The sequence below is a fragment of the Eimeria maxima genome, genomic scaffold (assembly GCF_000499605.1).
Source record: "Eimeria maxima Weybridge genomic scaffold, Emw_scaff20, whole genome shotgun sequence".
Taxonomy (NCBI): Eukaryota; Apicomplexa; class Conoidasida; order Eucoccidiorida; family Eimeriidae; genus Eimeria; species Eimeria maxima.
The window spans coordinates 1-21,866 of record NW_013563642.1 but is presented as its reverse complement, the minus strand read 5'-3'; the positions used below and the strand labels follow the sequence as shown (position 1 = coordinate 21,866).

Genomic DNA, 21,866 nt, shown 5'->3' with positions numbered 1-21,866 from the left:
GCCTGTGTAAGCTTCCACTCTTTCCCAGTCGCCGAATATGATTTTTCCACATAGTCTAAATGCTAGATGCTACAAAGCAGAATAAACCCTGATATTCATGTTCATTCACTGCTTCTTTCATGTAAATCCTCACTCGCCTGAAGGTGATATAGATTTAAGCCTTACGACGACCAGACACTGGGGAGGAGGAAGGCGAAGATAACAGCAAGCCTGTCCTGGTTCTTCTCCGCTTCCAGCTTAGGCGAGGTGGTCTGCCAGCTCGTCTACTCAGCATGCTGCCGTAACGTAAGAATGGGATGGGACTCGCACGTAAGTCCGTGTACGTGCCTCAAAAGCCTGTGGGAGGACGTGTAGCTGTTTGGGTAGGCGGACGCTGGGAGTAAATGCAGGAAAACAGGTGTGGCGTAGACAAAGTAGCCCGTTGAGTACTAGTTAGCTGAGGAATACTTTTATGTTTAACCATCGTCTACGGTGTGGTCATATGCGTATCTGCCAACCAGCACCACGCACGTGGCCTTCTGTTCCGAGGGTGCCTGGAGGTTGAAGGGTAAGTCAGCTGCTTTTCGAGAACAACTAAGCAATTTGACTTGACTGTTGCTTACGACCGTCCTGTGCTAGTTTATCGGGCTCATGTTACATGCACGCCGTACAGATATCCCACAGAGTGCTCGTCAATAATTCGTCAATAATTAATGTTGCTTTTTCTTCTGCTAGAATCATGACGATGCGCCTCTTGCCCAGCTGTATCCATCTATGGCGTTCGGCCCATTTCCTCATCTTACACCCAACCCCTTCATTGTGAGATTTGTGAGATCTACACTTTACGAATAGCTGTTCCAGCTAAGCTTAGTTCCCCGCCCTCTATTCCTGGTCTTTCGTACATAAGTGCTGCGAGATGCTTAACGTTATCTCTGAAGCTCGTCTAACTACCTCGTGGTGTCAAATATAGATACTCCCTGCCTGGCCACCAACAACCTCTCTCTTTCCGGTCATGGTTTAAAGCTACATGTCTCCTATGGCTCTCGGCTATATATGTACGTGTTGTATATCCGCATAGACTTACGACAAAACTTCGATGGAGCGCAAGTACTCTAAAAAAAACTCCCTGTCAAAATGAAAGTGGCTCCCTCCCTTCGCATGGCACGCAGGCCTTCGCAGTGCTCCTCATTGAGCTATCTCGCGAACCTCTATCCCTCCAAAGTCGTTCCATGCAGAAACTGCAAGGGAAAATTTACGCGGTCGGCACAGCCGCCGCAGAGGCCGTACCACGAAGGGGTTTGCGATAGCACTCCGTCTATTGATACACTTGTGGGCAGAACTAAGCTGCAAGGGGCAGTCACACCACCAGCTGGTACAGCTACGCCTTTCCGCGATTCCAAGCAAGCCACAAACGACGGATAGAAGACAACCATGCGTTTGCCTTCTGCAGCTTGCTCCTCAGGTACCTACGTACGGCTTACACTGCCTCCAGAGCCGGATAGCAACTGCAACTGTACATAAAATCGAAGCTATATTGGAAGCTGCAAGTCCCGAGATCCCCCGCACTTGAATGCCTTCCGCAGGACTTGCCATGCGGCTTGCCCCATGAACTTGAGCATGTGGGAACCGCCTGGGATGTATGACACCAAGAAAGAGGCCAGCCCACATAACTGCAGGACCGAAAACACGAGGGTGAGCACATATGACTTCGCCACTAAGGTGGCATATAGCGTTAGAAATAGAGACGAGAAGTAAACCGCTGTGAACGGCAGCCTGAAAATAAACGCAGCAAACATATCCACCACAATGTGGAGATCGCCCTTTTCATGTTCACGCTCAGACGCACTCCGTGCAGTTCTATATAAGGAAGTTAGCTAACTGCTAGAGTGCATAGGTGTCACAATCTCCCTGCTTGTACGACAACTAGGCAAAGAATTCAGCAAGCTTGTACGCCGCCAATACTAACCGTGTGGGCTCAACTAGGTGTCGAAATAAAGCAACTACACCACGTAAGAGTGCCAAGGCCGAAAGAAAGCAAAGAGAGCCCATCGTGAAGAGCAGAGCAAACTTTGAGGGGGCGAAGACGAGGAGAGGGAGGGTAAGGAAGGCCAGGAACATAAACAACACGCCGACGGCCGCCACGACTCCGAACATCAGCATATTCTGCGAAGACAGGGGGTTGTCAGCAATGGTGGCTCGAGTTGCATTGACAACTGAACTGGCGCCATCCAGAACCCGAGATGCTCCATCTTTTACTGCAGATAGGCCGGATTGTAGGAGGCCGTTAGGCTCTTGTGAGCGCGGCGGAGCCTTCATAGATCCGCTTGGAATCCTCCCCGGGATTCCCCAGAGTCCACCATCGGTGGGCACTTCGTTGGATGAAGCTCCTACAGCTTTTGTGCTCAAGATGTTGCCGAGGAACCCTGGCACGGCAGGCTTTCCACCTGCGGAAGGGCTACGTAATGGGGTTCCATCTAGTGATACCATTGCATAGCCCTTCTTCTCCTGCTGTTGCGTGCCTCCATAGAATGAAAGGCTGTTCGCAAAGTCTCCAAAACTCTGCTGAGAACCCATCATCTTCCCTGACTGGCCAACTGCGCCAAGGGTGAGCACCTATGATGAGAAGCTAGTAGGATTAAACGTTCACAAATCTAATATATTTAAGACAGTTAAATCACAACAGGCGAGTGTTCCAAGGCAGAGAGCCCGTTGGGCGATCGTGCACACGACACTTCCAAACGCCGCATGGAGTCGCCCTTGTCTATGCTGACTGACCTGCAAACGCCAGCGTTGCACGAAGAAAGACAGATAACACAGTTGTGGCAGTCCTGATAGGAAAAGAAAAACTCCTAACAGACACGGGGCCTCCTAACATCTTTAACGTGCTTGATGGTATCCAATCTGCAGTGAAGGCTGGCTGGTGCTGAGCTGGCGTGACAAGGCGCGGTAACATTGAGTACCTTTCTGTTGCATGTTGCCCTTACCATGGCATCACGAAGCAGGAAGCAGGTGAATTATGGATTGTATTTTATTTTGTACGCCTATAATATCCAAAAGGCATTACGAGACGCTGCATCTCACGTTCTCGTTGACGCTACGCTGCGGTGGTCTGAGGTGCTAAGGTAACATCCACGAGACTTTGCTTGATACGATAGTGCGATGAAAATGTAAAGCATATATTACTGACAAAGACCGCTGCTTGAAATCCTTCACTTTGTTGGAGCGTTGGATTCCTCGCCTTCTTCACGACTTCCGCCATCCCTGGCCGTTTCGCAGCAACTGTTGGAAGACTACGCAAGCTTAAGGACATCCAGAGCACACATGGGTCCTTGCAGTTATTTTCTTCTTATGGACACTTTGGATGTATATAGATCCGTTTTGGTTGCTTCCCCATAGTGTCTGATCCTTATCTACGTGACTCAGAGAAATCTTACGGTCAACGAATTCTCAGTTCATGCTCGCAGTTTTTTCTTGTTAGCTCATAGAGAGAATAGCTAACAAGGCCCTGAACCTGCCTTCGATCATTGCCCATTTTCCGAGTTATCAGTGCCACATGGCAGCTGTATAAGGAAACGGAGCCTACTCCTAAGCGAATGTACTGCTTCCTCGAAGTCAATTTCCACTTTATAGGAGGCGCTCCAATCCTTGGTGCAATTCTGGGTCGGAAGTTCTGAACGCATCCATTAACTCTGTGGGATGCGCAGTGACTTGTGCTGCAGGGTTCTCGCTGCTCGCAATACCTCACAAAATATAGTCGTGTTCTTCACAGCTAATCTCTCGACGTTCTGTTGGGCTTGAGCAATGACCACATTTTCAGCTAGTAGGAGAGGGATGCTGCTACTGTATATCGGTGCGTGCGCAGTTCAGGAGGTGTGCTCAAGTTTATGCCCAGACAAAAGGGCCTGGCATGTTAATTGTTTACTTTTCGCCGGCTTCAGAGTGGTTACTTTAATTTCTCATTAAACATAGGTGGCTTTGAAATGACACTACAAAGTTTTGGTGGGAAACTCCGGCTCATGTGAAGACTCTGCCAATCAGCATGGGCGGCAGTCATCGAATCAACGTTACGCTTCATCTGGCTCTCCTGGTTCAACTACACCCAACAGGAGGAGCTGGTAGGTGTGAACTTTAAAGGCAAGGCGACAATGAGCTACCGGTGCAAGGTGTTAACGTAAAGTTGCTCAGTCGTTTCTTCGACTCTCCAAGATGGCCATTTCATCTAGTGCATTCAGTTTTTCGTAGCCTATGGGAAAAATATAGTCCGATGGAATGCCCATGGCCCAGTAGACAACAGTAGACTAGCAGTTGCCTCACTTGCGCTTCTATTGCACAAAGATATTTAAAGCACTAACAGAACTGCATGCGTAATGAAAAAGCATGGGCAAGTGACACGGCTTTAAGCGTTCCCAACCTTAGTTCGTCAGTTCAGAATAGTCTCAAGAGTTCACGAAAAACGGGCCTAGGGACTACAGCAAAGACTACAGCTTTCAATGTATGGGAGCTGGGGTCCATGAACTGGGGAAGGTGCTATCATTGGTCTTGTTTGCAAACCTCTGCCGAGGATCCCACGTTTGCAAGCTCTGGGCTCATTAGGCCTATTTAGTGACATAGGGGATGTACCTGCGATTCCGAAACATCGGGCAAAAAAACCCTTTACTCAAGTAGCCCGGAGTGACTCAGATGTATCTTGCACACAGTGCTTCCGTAAGACTGAATCCTTACAAATGAAATTACCAACAGATAAGTTTCAGAGCCATCCAGAATTTCGCGTTTACTACCTGCGTGACTGTGTAGTCCAAATTCCCAGCTGTATCGTTCCACCTAAAATCTCGGAAGCCTGAATGCCGTGGATGAGCTCTTATCATCCTGCAGTGCGTCAACCATCCACTCCAGATAGAGCAGGCAGCTCTTCTTCAGTCTTCTCGTCTTTCTGATGAGGCTATCTCCTACAGTACGGCATACATAGTCGCAAGGATTGCCTTCGCCTACATCATGGTAACCCCAACAATTAGTTTTCCCTTCACCTCATGCGGGCTCCGAAGCGATTCTTAGCTACTCAAGGAGTATCACCCGGGAAAGCAGAATGTTCTCCCAGATGAAATCGCTGTGTGCTGTGTAATTGAATGCCAAATTACTATGAAAAAATTATACCAAATACTCGTAGAGAGATATAGGACTAGGCGATCACAAGAACTGAGAAACATCAAAACATTTATTTGGGACGGCCACTGCAGCAGCCAATTCTTCCACTTAAGTACCTGCGTCCTTCAACCAGCGGCATTTGAATTGTTCTCTGCAAATGAGCGATTGCTAGTAGTGCCTGCACAGTCGCAAATCAGCGAGCACCACAAGTGGCCGCTGTTGGTACAGTGGCATGTTTCAATTATACGGCTGCGAACATATGGCATCAAAAAGCAGACCATCGTTTCAGCAAGGCTCCAACAAGCATGCACCAGCTAGCAGGTAACACGCGGAACCCACCTGCGCAGGTGCCATCATATGCAAACTGGGCACCGGCGCAATTAAGAGAGCATCTGCTGGGGTGAGTATTGCCCTGAGTGTCGCAGGCAGGCTTAAACTCGCGAATGCAAGCACAACCTGAGGAAACAATAAAGCATGCAGACCACAGAATTGTAGGGCAAATGAGCGCTTATGTTTTTTATCTTGACATTAGTTCGAACCATTCTTATCACAGATAGCACTAAGCTTGGTTGAAACTTGCCCCTCACCGTCTGTAGCCCCACAAGCACCTTCATGAGCAAGAGTTGCACCTTGACACCTCATTTTACAGGCATTTGAATGCGTTTGGCCCAGGGTGTCGCATACAGGGCTGTACACTTCTGGGCAGACGCATCCTGCGGAATCAACAGTTGAACTTTGAACCTCACCTATAAAAATGTAGCCTTTAGAGGGCTTTCACTCTGGAAATACTAAACGTGAGCAGCACAGAGAAAATCTCACCACCACGGGTACATTGTACGACTGTTGGCTAAAACCTGGCGGAACGTTCAAACCAAACGCTTAAAGCAACAGGGCAAAGCTGGTTGAAAAGCGCATGAGCAGCTGAAGAACATTTGCTGCATGGTGTAGCGGAAGGGTAGATTTTGCAAAAGGACATTACCTGAACTGTTTCCGCAAACGCCTTCATACGCAAGACGTTTACCCTGGCAGCGCAACTTGCAGATGTTACTATGTGTTATGTTCTCCGTATCGCAGACTGGGCGATACAGTTCTGCGCAAACGCAGTCTGCATGATCAACAACCACAGGGTGGCACAAGCAGGCATCAAACGCAAAGATAAGTGGCTTCTAACGAGCAAAATGTGAGTTTACGAGCATATAACAACGTTTAAGCAGATCAAGCACGGGACCAGCTAGAGCGCATTAACTCTCGTAAAGATCGCTAAACATCCACAGTACGAAGTACCGGAGTTGTGCGCTGGCAATATCAGGGTCACCTGAAGTATTCCTGCAAACACCGTCGTATGCGTATCTTTTACCATTGCACCGTAGGTGGCAAGCACTGTTGTGTGTTGTATTCTCGGTATCACATACTGGACTATACAGCTCCGGACAAAAACAGCCTGCACACTCAACAGCCACTGCCAATATGACAATCTTGCCTAGACATGTGGTCATGTCTAGTGGATACGTCCACATATGAATGCTTCTGGACAATTGAAAAACCATAGGAAGGACAGGAAAGGTATTCTAGTGAGGGGAATGTTCCTTACCGGCGGGGTTACTACACCTGCCATCGTAGGCAAACCTCTTGTTTTGGCAAAGCATGTAGCACCTGTTCAGGTGCGTGCTGCCTTCAGTGTCACACACAGGGTTCCGGTGATTAGGGCAACGACACGCTGAACAGGAAACGAGAATGCAATAGATATGCCCTGTTTTCCCTGGCTAACTGCGCGACCATTGCCTCGGGAATATTTGCCAGCGTTCGCAACGATGGGAGCAGCGGTTTCCACTACAGAAAACTACAAAGACCTCCGTAGGAAAGAGAATCTTCCTTGTGTACATGGTACAATGCGTTTCTTGTTCATGCACGTGCACGCCGCACAGTAGCACGAGGGATACCAGATGCTTACGTGTGAGGTTGATTGCCAGCGGTTGGGGCAAAACTGGTACACGCACGTGATCCTTGCTTGTGCGGAACTTACCAAGGGAATTTCCTCACACAGCATCACAGCCTTACATGTGGGAGCTTTACCAAAACATGGGTGACTCGTGTACCTAATAATGAATAATGCTCGAAATTAGTGGTACATTTGATTTGCAGGTGACACGCAGGGTTGTGCAATGTAAGACCAGAACATCTCCCTGCAATCTTTTGTGGATGAGTGCACTGGCGAGTAGCCGTCAACTCCAATCAATTCAACATGCCGATTGGGCTCGGCGTAGTGATAAAACATTTGTTTTAAGCTTATGTATGAATACATTAAGCAAGTACGAACACGTGAACCACAACGGGAAGGAGAGGCACCCAAGATTAGAGAAAGTACTTTACAGTGTGTGCTCCTTTTTGGTCTTCCGAGTCCTGTACTAACCTGTGCCACCTGGGTGTACGGGTCGTCTTGGAGGGCAAGCACCTTGCTGAACAACTCGGACTCGTTCCCGCCGGGCTATGCAGAAGTTTCTGTACGTTCTTCCGTTAGAACCACACACAGGCCGGTAAATCGAAGGGCACGGACGACCTGCGGATGCATTCAGCATATGACACAAGCAATTAAGAGCAGAGTAACCATAAACCTTCGGGCCTAAGCAGTAAAATCCCACAACTTTAAAAGTAACAAGCTGTCAGCTTGCAGTGCCACAGGAGGCGAATGAAAACCGAGTCCAGCAATCGCATTTAAGAGAGGGTTTAGAAGGCAGGGTTGCCAACCTGTTAACCAAGAAGACCGTGCGCAAGGTCCTACGTGGTTGAATGCAACCCCGGCGCAGCCCAAATAGAAACGGTTTCTGTAAGTCTTGAAGGCCCCCCTCACACGGCACTTCCCCCCGGAGAACAGCCACAGTCTGAGGGCAAAATGTTACTTGGCTACTACATGGTAAGGCACTGTCAATGTAAGCCTGGAGTGAAGGACTGAGATATTCAACAATTAATCATACCCCTTGAGGCCGAAGCTGCCGCCGCCAGTGCTGCATCCAACAGAGCGAGAAGAAACGGAAGCTGGAGAAGACAAAACATGTTTGCAGCTGTAATATCAGGAAGTTAAGCCAGGCAAAGGCAGTTGTAGGCTTCTTTGCGTTATATGGGAGAAAAGAGCTTGCGATATGCAAGCTAGTCGAACGGAAGAACCACCGGTCAGGGCACACAGTCAGAGACTGGCATTTATCTGAATGATGCTTCCAGATCAGAAGTTATTTCAGTAGCTTCCAGTACAGTATTGTGTGTTTTCGCACCCCCAAAATGCGTTGATGCGAAACCAGATTGGACTCACTGCACTGCTCCGATACCTGCTTCGCAGCTCTAAGACCCGCAAGAAACTGGCAGTGTTTTTTAAACACCGGCGGACAGAGCGAAGACAGAATGTTTACGCAGAACGCAGATCTTATTTAACATGATCATTTCTTCAATTTAATTGAGCGTTTCACTTGCCCTGGACGATTCGGCGGTAGAGCCGTACTACCGAAAAGCAGTCAAGTGACCCTCACAAGAGTTTCGTAGCGAACGGGCTCCTTCCTTCACCAATGAGCATTTAAATACCGAAAAGTCAAAACGAAGGCAGTCTTTAGACAAACTAGGTGCTTCAAGCCCACGGTCCATACCCCATGAGTGTCGAGGCAAAACAGCACTCGTACGCCATTCAAACTACCCCTCATACTGTCTCCCGCTGTTGTCTCCCGTGGAGACAAGCGATTGATCAAGCTACAGCTCTTCAAATGGCCAGATTTACGATAGAAAGTGTACAATCCTGCTCACTCTCTATGCCACTATTCACCAGCTACGATTCACATGTGCATTCCTCTGTCGAGGCCACTATTCTCGTGCTACGATACACAGGTGCAGCCGTACACTCTATGGATACACGCCGCACCGATGTTTGCAGTCCCTGTGTTGCTGAGGGTTTACACACTCTACAGGAAGTCATCCATTCCATCCCCTCAAAAGTGCTCTATACTAGCTAGCTACTACTCAAAGCAGCATTCGAATACGATTTTTTTCGGGCCGCTAGATTGGGTCCTGTCCGTGCTCATGAGAGCTAACACAAGAATATTCCGCATGCAACCCTACGAAAAAAAAAACACTTCATGTGAGCGTTCCAGATAGCTCCTTTGATCAAATACCGCTCGCCAGCAGTCTGCCTAACCACCTACGGAGTTGGCCTTTGTACGGCCACCAGGTAATGTCCGCAGGTATAGTCAGTCATGCTGCGCAAATGCTACGCATGAGCTTGTTGCTGCTTTTCTTCTAGCTGCTTTTGCTGTCCGTGTGGATGTTGTTGTGATCCAGCATCGCTGAGCAGCTCCTGGAGATGCTTTTTTACAGATGCCAAGCGGCCGTAGAGTTGCTGCATGCACCACGCGTCTGAATACCAATAACTTCGTCACCGGCAAATGAAAGATGAAACGGTTCACTTTCGAGAAGCTTACATATAGTGATAGGCAAACGGGGGTCAATCAAAAATTCGTGTTTCTTCCATGAACAATTCAGGCACCATATAGTCCCAGCATCACGTTACATTTGCAGCACGCAGGGGCTACCAAGGAAGCCAGCGTGTTTTCAACAGCCTGCATTGAATAGCTGAAGGCGCACCTGAAGAAAAAGATGTTTGGCGCGTTCCCGTAAGACTTCCACCCGCTTTTCTTCAGTCCTACTCCTCACCGCTTTCCTCTCCGACTCGTGCAGTCTAGTGAAGGATGCAATGCGGGCATTGAGTTGCAACAATTCAGCGCTTTTCTCGCCTGTCCAGCGTTGCAACCACACATTTGACACATTCCATGGGCTCTTTCGAATTAGGCCGAGCGGCGATCTCCATGCCTAGTGCAGCTACTGCTGTTGCAACCATGGTAATGAGCCAGCAGCTGCCGTTGTAGGCAACGAACACATATCCACAACGTGGCATGCAGCCTGTCTGTTTGGACCTCACCAATTGCTTTGGCGAGTTCCTTCTGACGGTTGGTATAGCCAGTCGTCAGCACCTTGTATTTTTTCTCTAGCTTCTTGGTTCGCTGGACAGCTGCAGCCAGACCAGTTTTCAACGTTTCAACTTGGTGTGCATACACTTGCAGTCGTTCACTCGGGCTCAAGGTAGACGAAGAGACGTACCTGCACAAACCAGCCAATAAATTGCTGCTGTAGCATCGGCACCAAGAGTGGGGGGTACGATCAACCTTTCGCAGCATCTTCGATTCACCACCACGCGTCACTTTATCACTCGCGCATAAATGGGTGCAAGCACGGTTGTCGCAAGCCTAGCGTCTTCGTGACACTGTGCAACTTGCTGTCGTCTAAAGAGACACACGCTACCTAGCATGCGTGCGCTTCATTCTCACGATTTGGAGGCTGGATTGAAGACCAGTTGCGTCTCTAGTGTGTAGACAAGCTTGTCCAGCCTCGGGTAGTTTTCGTCCAAGCCCCAAGAGGCCAACTCCGTTTCCACAAGTTCTCTAGCCGCCTGCCCGTACACATGCAACTGCATAACCTTGGTGGCACTTTTGGTGTTTGTCTTCTTCATACTGCACCCCAAAGCGAGGGCATACCACACCATGACGATACTACTGTCGAATTTCTGCAAGGTGCAACACTGAGCCGATCTTGAATACCTGCATTTCTTCCAAGCTGCACGATTCGAGCCCTGCAGCTGGCGGAGGCGGCTGCAGATAAAGGGCCACAATGCACTTCAAGCTGTAGTTTCGCCACAATAAAACAGGGAACGAAAGCGAAGCAGGCGAAAAGGGTGAAGGGATGCCAAACAGAACCGAAGGTAAAAATTGCTGGAAGCAGCACCGGAATCCGCAGGCATGAGAACTCACGTTGACTCCTCGAAATGGATGCTCGTAGCAGTCGTGTTGAACGAGCAAACTCTGCAGAGCAAACGCAAAGAAAAGTTCCACCAGTGTCCCGAAACAGGACATCCCCCAGCACAAAACGATCTACAGGATCAATGCAGGAAGGCGAGAAACCTTCGCCCCTAGGAACGTTATTCCGTTTATAGATAGATACGAAGAATCCTCCATGGTAAGCAGAAGGGCATAAGCATAACACCAGCTCAGTAATTCGCCAATTGCGGGCGTGTCGAGTTGGTTGCTGGTGAAAGTAACGACTGAAATGACTGGCCAACGGCATCAGCACAAAACGGTCCCTTATTTAAGCGAACAAACGCCTTTTCTTCAAAATATCAAATCCAGTCTGCCCACCATAACGTTTTCAGTAAGAGAGGCGGCCTCAGAAATTGCGGCAACCGCCGCATCCTTCTCATCCTCCGTAATGATCGTATCGTCATCCTGTTGCAGTTGCTGCTGGACAGCCGCAGCAACTGCAGTCGCAGGGTCGATAGATGCGCTTAACGGTTTAGACGGAGGAAGGATGGGCCTAGGAAGCTGCTGCTGCATCACTTGGGTCTGCTCCAGGAAACGCCGTCGCTCTGCCTCAGCTGCGCGTTGGGCCCTGCGCTTTTCCACCTCCTCCATGTCAAGATCCTAAACAAAAAAACACCGGAATTTTGTTTGCATCAAAACCCAGTTTTCAAAGGAAACAGGTCGATGAAGCGCCGCCTCAATTTCTAGTTGAAAGTAACAAACTGCAGCATGAGTGCCTGTTCATCGTGTCTCTCTACTGTGATATGCGCGTCTTCCATATATCGGAAACAGGTTCTTAGAAGGATGTGGACGTTTCATGGGAGAGGTAGGCATCGGCTTCACAGTCACTTGCAATCGATCTTACAGCTTCGGATTCAAGAAGCTCCTTTTCCTCCTCAGTAATGTCGTCCGGAATTTGTCCCGTGACATCATTGCGGGGGGCAGGAAGGGAGGCAAGCGAAGTCCTCGCATGGAGACGAGCGAGCTGCAACTCTGCTTTCGAACCCATCCCGCCACCCTCTGAGGTAGACCCAACGTCGGACGGGTCGTTTAGAGGGGTGGCGCTGGTGCCGTGACCTGTTGAGGTAATGCGAGTGGCTGAGGAGTAAGTAGCAAACAATGACCCAACACACTATTTCAGATGGAAAAAGAAACAATGAATCCGCTGTGATGCGTGACGCACGCAATCCCGTGCGTTTATCCACAAATCGAAGAACAACCTCCACGTTGTTTCTGCCTGACCTGCAGTTAATGGCGTGTCAGATATGGTGCCAGTCAACCGGCTTCCACGGAGCTGCTGCTGTAAAGCATTCGGCGTTCGAACGTCACCAGGAGTCAGTCCCTTCCCTCCCGGAACTTCCTCAATTTGGGCATTTTCCTCTCCCTGTAACGCATTTAGAAAAATGCGCAGCAGATCGTTCCTACATCCCCCGCACGCCATCTCACTTTGATATGCATGAGATATGCAAATGGCAGTGAAATACCCAGTGAATCCAGTGCAAACACTAGTAGCACCATGTTTGTTTCCCGCCACAAGTTCACGCTTGCGTGCGCAACTCTGTAATGGTTCATCCAGTCGGGGCCTCACGTATCAGGCACCCTGTCAACTTTCCACTTCTCCACTATTCTGTCTGCTCACCTCCAGCGGCGTTTGGACCCCAAGAAGAGCAAGCGCATTGCGCGCCTCCTGCTGTACACGTTCTGACCGTCGCGGAAGGCGGGAAATAACCGTAGACGGAGTTGACAGACCTGCAACAACAATATTTTCGTCCAACCCATGCCAATAGCCGAACGGGGATATAAAATGCAAATCCCAATGGACACTCTTCCTCAGGTCTCGGACATGAGACCAAAACTGCGGAGCCCGATCCCCATTAGAGAAAGCATTCACTGGATATTGAGCGCAGAGAGCATAGCAAAAATAGAATGCCCACAAATATATTGCCTAGATTCAGGGGGCGTGAGCGACAAATAGTTCCAACCACCTCTAACCTTGTGCCAGTAGAGTGGACGTCTCGTCATGCCCATCTGAACCCGTCAGGAGAGAGGCCTCGGCCCCAAGCCGTACCAACTCCTCCTGCAGATCATCGTACATGCGAGGCCTGTACAGTAGGTTGCGAAGATGCATTGGTTCCCTCCGCCTTCACTATCTGGAATAGGAAATGAAAAGGCGCCGCAATTTAAAAACGGAATGGGCGCCAGGTTCATACGCGTACCAGTTCATGTTCCTTCAGCATGGGTTCGGGTAGGTTGAGCTTCATTTTCTTAGCAATGGCTTCCCGTTGTAGCTTTTCTTCCTGCATTTTCAGGTATTCATCAAGATGGTCTTCGCGGAGCCGCTTCAGCTTCCTTGCATCTTCTTTTCTAAGCTTCTCTTCCTCCCGTGCTCGCATGTGCCCCTCCATGTGTTGAAGGCTATTCACATATAACCACAAAAAAGCCCGCAAACGCAAGTAATTATACATGGGATCAATCACTAATAACCACATAAACCACTCACACACGTCTACAACCAACAGTTACACGAAACCTCGTGCAAGAAGACGCCTATGTTCATCTCCTGGGTACAAACACGCTTTAACACATGCTACATGCTACATTAGCTTGTACGCAATGCAGAAACAGTGGGACGGGACTATTTGAAAACACTACACAAATAATCGAAACTGAAGACATTCACTTCTTACCTGATATTGGCAAAGTTCAGATTGCCCTCTGGATTCTCTTCTGATGGTACCTCGTAAAACCCTAAGGTCCAGACAAGCACTCCACAGGAGATGCATTAAGATTCAGGGCATCTCAAGGCCTTGTTGGGCCCCAGTTAGTTCGATCGGACACACACCAACGGTGTAACCTAAATTGCAGGCACTGAAACTCATGCGAACCTGGGGGAGGCTTTTCTTCGAATGGAACCTCTTCGTATGGCTGGAAATTCTTCCTCGTTCTTCTTTTTGCCCCAGTGATGATTCCTGTTCGCATAAGCACAACCCAACAGCAGCTGCATCGCTGCTGCTACGGCTTCTACCGCAGATATTCCACCCTCCTACAGATGAGCATGCCGTTGGCTGAAATGCTGTCACTCCAATTCTCGATGGTGGATGCATCACGCGCAGTGCACCCACCAGCCGCCTTCAGTTCCCTCTTCTTCTGCAGAGCCGCTAACCTGCGAGCCTCCTCAAGCTGCTTTTCTCTAGCCTGTTCCAAACAACCCACAAAACACTCCTAACTTCCCAAGTTGACTGGATTCTGTGGAAGCGGGTGCACAGGGCAGATGGCTACCTCCACCGATCTGTTGAGCGCGAAAGAACATATTTGTATCGATCGCTTTAACGTTACTTTCATATAACAATAAAAACTGTTGTTGCCATGCCATACAGTATACAGGGCACGGACGCCCTAAACAGATCTCGCCCACCTTCCGCTTGGCTTTCTTGCCACGCGTGTTCGCTAGACGGGCCCTGGCCTCTTCAAGCATTTCCTTCTCATCCTCCGCCATGTCAATCGGATCTGTACGGGGAGCATAATCACAACATGACGGTTACACTCCGTCCTTCCCATCCCCAGGAGTAACCTACGTCATCTCTAACCAGGAATGTTAGCTGCGATTGAGTTATACCCCCAGTGGCTCACCTGCACGAGACGGCTTTGTCTCAGGGTGAGGGTCAATCTCCCCTGGTCTCAATCTCCGTGGGTCTTCTCTCCCCCGCTGCAACACGAAAAAAGTCGGAGGTGCTGCAACTGTAAAATTAGAGGTAGCGTTGATGCCACTCACCCTGCCTACTTCTAGTGCTTACGTGGGGGAAACGCAGTAACTGCAGCAACACCACAATAGCTGCAGTAGCACCAGCCGCAGCTAGAAAGGATGCGAACGGCACTCAGGGTAGCGGCGGAAATATCGAAACTTACAAGAAAACCAACACCTCTCCCAGGTGCCTTGCGGCTTCCAGGCGCCTGTGAAAAACCCGTGCCACTAGGTTTTCCTTCCTCACCCTCCATCCCCTCTGCAGCAAACAAATAGAGTGTGTTCGCCATGAGAACGTGTCTGCAGAAAATTTAAACGCCCGTGAGAGCCACGGAGGCACGCACGAGATGCGTGACTCTGGTGTCGCCAGGGCAGAAAACTTGGCACTATATGTACGCCTCCAGGGAACAGAAGCAGATGCTTGAACAATAAGTGCAAAACTTGCCCTGTGCTTGATCCAGAAGCTCCTCATAGTGCATGAGACACTGGTAGGCTGTGCGTCCAACAATAGGTGCAATGGTGCGCCACTGAGAAGGCATGATTTTGGCCAAGTGGAGGAGTTTCTCCTCCTCCTCGAGAGTCCATTCTGTCTTCTTAACACTGGGATCCAGCCACTCGTACCTACGAGTACACTACACAGCCCACAATGCGTCTTACGCTAACAACACAGCCCACCCAGGGTGCTCTATTCGTCTTTATATCACGCAAGCAGTAGTTCCGAGGCTATGTGAAACTTTTATCTCTGCTAAAAGGAGAGTCTTACCATCTGGCTTTGCACTGCTTGGCAGATTTCTTTACCAGGAGGGAGGCAACACGGCTCCAGTTGTTGAGGCCATATTTCATGACCGCCGCCTTGAGTATTTCATCTTCGCTATTCCTCCACACTCCACCCTTGATGAAAATCCGCACCATCTTTTCCTTTAATCCCCAAAACCAGTGCGTTAGGATACCTGTTTTTCCTGGCTGCTCCCCCCGGACAACAGGCAAACGGAGTAAGGGCGACTACGGGCGAGAAGCCGCTGTTGCCAGGTTGATATCGCTGATGATGTGAAGCTCATGCAGGCCGCCAGCAATCCCTTTTCACCAATCTCAGCAGAGCATTCCGTGAGTGCATGCAAACTTTCGGGCATCAACTGTAGTGCACAGGCACTACAATGGTTTACTTTGTGGGACCTGTAGCGGTCTATTCCGCGAAAGGAAATGACATAACATCATATTAGTACTAATTGAGAGCATTTATGCGTGAAACACGGAAAACGGGCTACGAGCTTTAGCAGCGCATTAGGGCCTTGGGGCTGGCTTGGACGCTGAGGCACTGACCCACTTTGACGGGTCTGGACGAGACATCCGTTTTGGGTCGCCTTTTGCAAATACATGCTGATTCGAGTTTGTATTGGTTTATAGACTCAATTACGGTTATTTTAGCTGTTAGGATCTGTTTTTCTTCACTAACTATTTACGTGCATCATATAATTTGGTGTGGGGACCTACGTACTCGCAGCCGAGTGCGTGCAGTGCAATTTAACTTACGGTATTGTTTTTACCAGTGTGACTGCTTATATTTCCAGTGCTATTATTGTTAGTTTTGCTAATAGCAGCTTTAATTTTAGCTTTAGTGTTATGTATGACTATTATCCTGACCGTTTACGTATGAGTGTAGTTTTCGTGATTAGTGTAGCCATCTATCCGACTACTATGATTACTTCTAGCAACGCTGCCGCCGTTGTTACTACTCTTGTAGTATTTGTTGTAGTTATCGATATGGCATTTTCTTGTATGTCACAATTTTCTATATACATATGCATATAATTGCCTATTTTATTATTTTTCTTCTATGCGCACCCCAGGGGAAGGACTAGCGCCGTTGCTGTGTTAGCTGTTGGGTCCCTTTTACATACAACTGACTTAGTGTGCATACTTGTTGTGCTGAGTGGCTACGCCGCTGTTGTGTGTGTGTGTGCCTGTCCGTGCGTTACTGGAATGCTTTCACCTGCACTACGTAGAACACGTGCAACGGACATGCAGACGCTTGAGAACTCCCGCCCCCCGCTGTAACAAACAAGGACTACCGGCACGCAGGGCAACGCTCACCAGGATCACACACACTATCCATATGGCTGGGTTACAAAGAAGAAGGAGGACGTCGAAAGTGGAGGGGAAAAGCATTCAGGGAGTGTAGGGAAATAAGATGAACGCTGTGAATACCAGGGTGCGGGAGGCGTTAAGAGGAAATAGGGGGCGGAAAAGTGGAAGGAAGTGGCACAGCCCGTTGGCTTCAAAGCAGGCGGCGACTCCAGCCGAGCACCAGGTCGGGTCAAACAACAAGCTGGTGGCCGGGCTCCCATGTGGACCTACCTCTGGCGTTCCCCGCCGCTTGACAGGTACTGCACCTCGTCGCCGGAGTGTCGCCAGTCAAAAATGCAATCTACTGCGTGTTGGTCTCTCGGCTGTCCTGCTGCACCGCAAGCTGGGCCCTATCCCACTGCGGCTTCCTGAGGCACTATGTCGGGGGCACGAGCACCGTAGGAAACTAATTGAGGCGCATGGAAAACATGACAGGAGTACGTGGGGGGCAAAGCGAGACAGCAATCCATAGCGCCAGGGAGAGGCCAGGGAGAAAAGCTCCTCGGAGACGGGATTCTGGGGTGGATGAGTTTGCACAGAGGTTGACCTCCTCAGGACCGCCTGCAAACGGGTAGGACAACACACATGTTGCCCCTAGTGTGTTCTGAGCGATTATCAGCCCCTGTTGCAGCCCGTTCGGAGATGCGCGTGTCGGCGAGCAGCTCCTCAAATCACGCATTCAGAACAACAATGGACAGATTCGTGCTTATACGCGCTACAATAAGCATGGTTCAGCTGACAGCTGGCTAGAGAGAGTTGACAGTATGTTTGGCTGGGGAATTATATTTCTTAATATCCCGTGTACCTACAACCGCCTGCAAATCATGGCAGGAAACTCCCCAATTAGGCACAAATTGACGGGGAAGATACTACAAAACTAACCAGGAGAAGTATCATGATGATCTCTGCTATAGGTCAACCGAGAGGAGAGAGCCCTAGACGTACATCTAAAGGAGAGTTGCAAGTTCTGAGATCCGCATTTGCTTTGGTTTCTGTCAAAGGTAGGCACACTGGTGTAGCTCGTTCCCCCTTGAATTTCAGCCTTTGCCCACTCCTTACAATTCCAAACGCGTCACCCCAATATATATGCTACTCGCGAGGAGAATCTAGGGTGCTGCTACTTGTGCTGAGCTCCTCCGGGGTGGTACTGATGAGGGAGCGCTCGCCAGAACGTAGTTTGGCGTTTATTAGGCAATTGTGAGTCAAGCATACAGAGTCCCCAATGCAGAAGCTGTAGAACAAACAAAAGAAATAGCAGGGACTGCTGCTTTTGGCTGACGCTGCTGTTGTTAGTTGCTACTGCTGCTGGTTTGTAACGGAAGTTGCTGTGCTCAGCATCGTGCCTGATTAACAATGCGAGACACTCGGCCGGTCAATTCCTTCTAATCATTTACTGCTACAACATTACATTCCAGTGTACACCGGGTTGGTGTCGCTACAACTAGAACAAGTCAACGGGAAACGTTTGGGTGTATGTATCAAATTGTGCACATTGAGCGCAAGCGTTTGAGCCGATTGCTAACTGGTACACACTGTAACCCGTTAAGGTGATTCTTAGTGTACTTGTTTTTAGACAGCCAAAGTAAAGAGATGGAAGCAAACGTCAGAACATCAAAAACAAAGGCAACAGCCGACACCTTGCATTCTCAACCGGGATGCTCTGCTGCTGCACTCGTGAGCGGCTCGGTGGACCGCACCCTGACTGTGTAAATCTCTAGATCTTCGGCAATGAATATTAATCCCAATAAGGAAATCCAACTAATTCCAAAGAAATGAGTCGAGTCTCATGACCGAACGGATTGGGTTCAGCGGGGGCCCCCGAGGCTGCCTGCGCTCAGAGCACCGGGCCAGGCAGAGCTCCTCAATGGCTCACGTTTAAAGGGTGCTTTTTCACGGCCTTCTAAATTCCTTCTGCCTTTGTTTTTAGAGTTTTGAGGCGTATGCATTCTTTATCGCTTCTTCAGTAGCACAAGAACTTGCGAAAGGACTTCATCTAGGGGGCCGGCCTTCCGCGCCGACGAGCACGACTCGCTGGCTCTGTCTCCACGTGCCCGAAGCAACCACAGGGAATGACCGTTCTTTCCTTCACCCCTCTCTTCTCTTTAGCGCTCACCCAACTCGCTGGTGCCCCTGAGACGCCCTTGCTGGGGATGCACATGCAGCCCGGGGCCTCCTAGCTCCACCACCCGCCACGAAGCGACAAGTAAGCAGGAGGCGGCTTCAGAAACCAAAGCAAGAGGGCAGATACAACGCAAGGGGCCTCTTCAGTAACGTCTGACTCTACACAGCTGCTGCGCTTGAGGTCGTTGCCTTCTAGGTGGGGCGCAGCTAAAAATATCCTCCTACGGATTACAGAAGACGTTCAGTGCAGCGTCGAATGGACACCCAGCAAGGCATAGCGGCGCCCTCTGGTGCTGCCTCATATTTTGGAACAGCCAGGGGTGCTTGAAGGAGCTGATCCCGCTACGAGGCTCCCAGCAGCAAGACAGCGAGAAGTAGCGGCGGCAGCAGGAGCAACAGGAGCTTTCAGAAGCGGCAGCCCCCATCCGGACAGTCAGCAAGAGAAGCACCAGCCGAGAGCACTCGAGCCTTCTTGGCTTGATCTTTAAGCAGCAGCGGCAGGTTTGGGCAGCTGCAGCAGCGGCCCTCTTAGTCGGCTCCTTGGTTGCCCGGCTTCCGGCGGAGATCTGTGTGAGCATGGGACTTACTGTTTTTACAGACAATGCTGGCAAACATCCTTGACCAGGTCATTAAGACCTACGGCAAGGAATTTCTGGGAGACTGGGACCCTATCAACAACTTCAGGTTCGACACCAGTACCTTAAGAACTCAACACCCGTGCAGGAAACGCCCCTGAGGACAATTTCCAGGGATTTGTAGAATGCAGAGAAGCTTTCCGACGCCACGTATGGGAGCTTCTGTGGCAGTTGGAAGGTCCTTAGGGGCCTAGTGGTCCTCGTGCAAAATTGCACGCTATCCATGAGCACGCGAGCAAATAAACACCACATACACACTTGCGCTATGCCACCACTTGGACCCACCCGGCACGGAAACGTTTCTGTTTGATGGGATGGCCCTGCCCCGGCGAGACGGAGTGGCGGGAAACGCTTGTGCTGGTTGGCTTTCGTAGTGTTCATACGAGTGTATGGCACTGTGAAAGTGCTTGGCTGCTCAGCGTCCTACACGTGTAATTGCATGGCATGTTTGCATCCGTATTTTCTTGATGTGGTGCAGGATTGACTCGCTGACGGATCCTGAAATTCATCTAACCAACATTCCCTTCCCACAGCAGTTGTTTGAACTCGCCGAAATACCCTTTGCTGTGGATTATTCCAACATAGCCAAGGTGGGCAACCTACATTCTGCAAATAGACACATTTTGTGCATGGTCACTCATCCCGTGGCCAATCTGAAGAGCTATTTTGTCTGGAGCACAGAATATCGCGATGTGGTCCGCTTCCCTGAAGAATGCCGCTGAGCTTCTACCGCTTGTCTCAGGTCCGGGCAAAGTTTTCTTGGCAGACATTCTTTGGAACGCCAGGAACATATCCCTTTGCCATTGAAGCAGAAGATCTTGAAATTCGGTGCGCTTAACTCCTGGGGAGTTCCGAAAGCCTCTTTTGTGTTGCTGCTGCTCCTTCTACCACTTCTGCCTCTGTCCTCCTGCTGCTGCTGCTACTCCTGTGCGCTGCCCGTCTACTGGAGCAAGTAATTTCTGCTTACGCAGGCTAGTTGTTTCGAATCGCCGACTCCCGAAAACATCGGGGGTTAAGTAAAGTGGGGCGTCCGTTCTTTGTGTTCGACGGCGGGGCTCGTCCTTTCTGTACGCCAAATGCACTGCACAGGATCCGCCTGCTGTACCCGAGCGAATGGAGCAGCGAATTTTGGCGCGACAAGATCTTGAAGTCGAAGCTGAAGCGGACTGTTTTGTGGGAGCGGTTTGCCTCTTTACTGGGATCGGCCCAAGGAGACAGATCGTCAGTTGCGCAGACCCTAGAGCCAAGAATTGTTAACTCCTTGTCCATTCGAGTCCGCAACATTCATCTGCATATTGTTGATGACAACTTGGGAGCCACTCCGTGGGCGTTCGAGGTATGACAATGCCACAACTATAACGTGTGCTTGGCTGCCTCGCGAGCACAGTAGATGCATTCCTTGGCTTGGCTGCCACGTCCTCAGTAGGCACGTCGATTGCACCCTGTCTACTTTGCACCTTTCCACCGAAGGCGTTCGCAGTTACGTCGCTCCACACTTACCACCGCAACTACTCGTGTAGTCTGCTATACTCGTGCGGGTGCACGGAGGCTGTAGGCTTCTGGCTTTAGGCATGGGATGACGTCAACGGCTATTTACGCAATGCCATTATGCACGTAGACGAAAGTGCGTGTTTTGCTAAAAGTATTGCACACTTGGCCGGACGTGTGTCGCGTATTCCTCCGTGCTTTAATGCAGTGCCATGTTGATGAGTTCTGCATCGACTCCCCCAAACGGGGAGATCCCCGTATATCTGAAATGGAAGCCACAGGTGACTTGAAATTGCCACAATGAATTCCCAACACCAATTCAGAAGGATGCAAACTTTGTTGCCGCAATCAATGACTTTCGGTTACACCATGCGCTACATACATGCAGAGGTGTCTGACTGGTGCTGCCTATGCACGATACTCTACTGCCTCATACTTTGGGTGTATTTGCAGGGCTGGAGCAGTGCCTTTTGATGGGCCTGTGGATGCGGTTCTTGGGACTGCACATTTGGTACAGGGAATTTCCAAAGCCCCAACTCAAGGGCAAAGCAGGGGTTTCTGTCAATATTGACAGAGTGCGTACCATCCCTCAACACTAAACCCTGCAGCATCTTTAACTAGTCCATATAAAAATCCACTGGAATTACATTATAGCCGAAGGACTTCTCTTTGCTTAGTGCCAGCGGCAGACGGGAGCATATTTCGAGCCTGCGCTCGAAATATATATATATATATATATATATATATATA

The 21,866-nt window shown here is 49.8% G+C and overlaps 4 protein-coding genes across 4 annotated transcripts; 1 reads left to right on the top strand and 3 right to left on the bottom strand.

Moving 5' to 3' along the window:
- Nucleotides 1-1,508: 1,508 nt before the first annotated feature.
- Nucleotides 1,509-2,556, bottom strand: EMWEY_00003830 (SFT2-like domain-containing protein, putative; the record flags this gene model as incomplete). Its single annotated transcript, XM_013477836.1, has 2 exons — nt 1,509-1,752; nt 1,946-2,556. The coding sequence occupies 2 exons, from the start codon at nt 2,554-2,556 to the stop codon at nt 1,509-1,511; spliced, it is 855 nt and encodes a 284-aa protein (XP_013333290.1).
- Nucleotides 2,557-4,918: 2,362 nt separating this feature from the next.
- EMWEY_00003820 (hypothetical protein) lies at nt 4,919-6,736 on the bottom strand (the record flags this gene model as incomplete). The annotated part of the gene is made up of 8 exons (XM_013477835.1): nt 4,919-4,925; nt 5,238-5,299; nt 5,461-5,577; nt 5,709-5,750; nt 5,941-5,975; nt 6,143-6,211; nt 6,406-6,562; nt 6,713-6,736. 8 exons carry the CDS (start codon nt 6,734-6,736, stop codon nt 4,919-4,921), a joined length of 513 nt encoding a protein of 170 aa, XP_013333289.1.
- Nucleotides 6,737-9,708: 2,972 nt separating this feature from the next.
- EMWEY_00003810 (myb-like DNA-binding domain-containing protein, putative) lies at nt 9,709-15,660 on the bottom strand (the record flags this gene model as incomplete). Its single annotated transcript, XM_013477834.1, has 18 exons — nt 9,709-9,890; nt 10,076-10,254; nt 10,482-10,717; nt 10,962-11,012; nt 11,346-11,627; nt 11,872-12,104; nt 12,249-12,390; nt 12,646-12,755; nt 12,999-13,083; nt 13,223-13,421; nt 13,694-13,754; nt 13,892-13,975; nt 14,129-14,201; nt 14,422-14,513; nt 14,637-14,744; nt 14,996-15,048; nt 15,190-15,369; nt 15,512-15,660. The coding sequence occupies 18 exons, from the start codon at nt 15,658-15,660 to the stop codon at nt 9,709-9,711; spliced, it is 2,499 nt and encodes an 832-aa protein (XP_013333288.1).
- A 3,934-nt stretch (nt 15,661-19,594) lies between these two features.
- On the top strand, nt 19,595-21,691 carry EMWEY_00003800 (hypothetical protein; the record flags this gene model as incomplete). Its single annotated transcript, XM_013477833.1, has 6 exons — nt 19,595-19,677; nt 20,107-20,218; nt 20,371-20,456; nt 20,718-20,964; nt 21,325-21,397; nt 21,570-21,691. Coding segments are annotated over 6 exons (723 nt in total), but the record flags the coding sequence as incomplete, so codon positions are not given.
- Nucleotides 21,692-21,866: the final 175 nt, after the last annotated feature.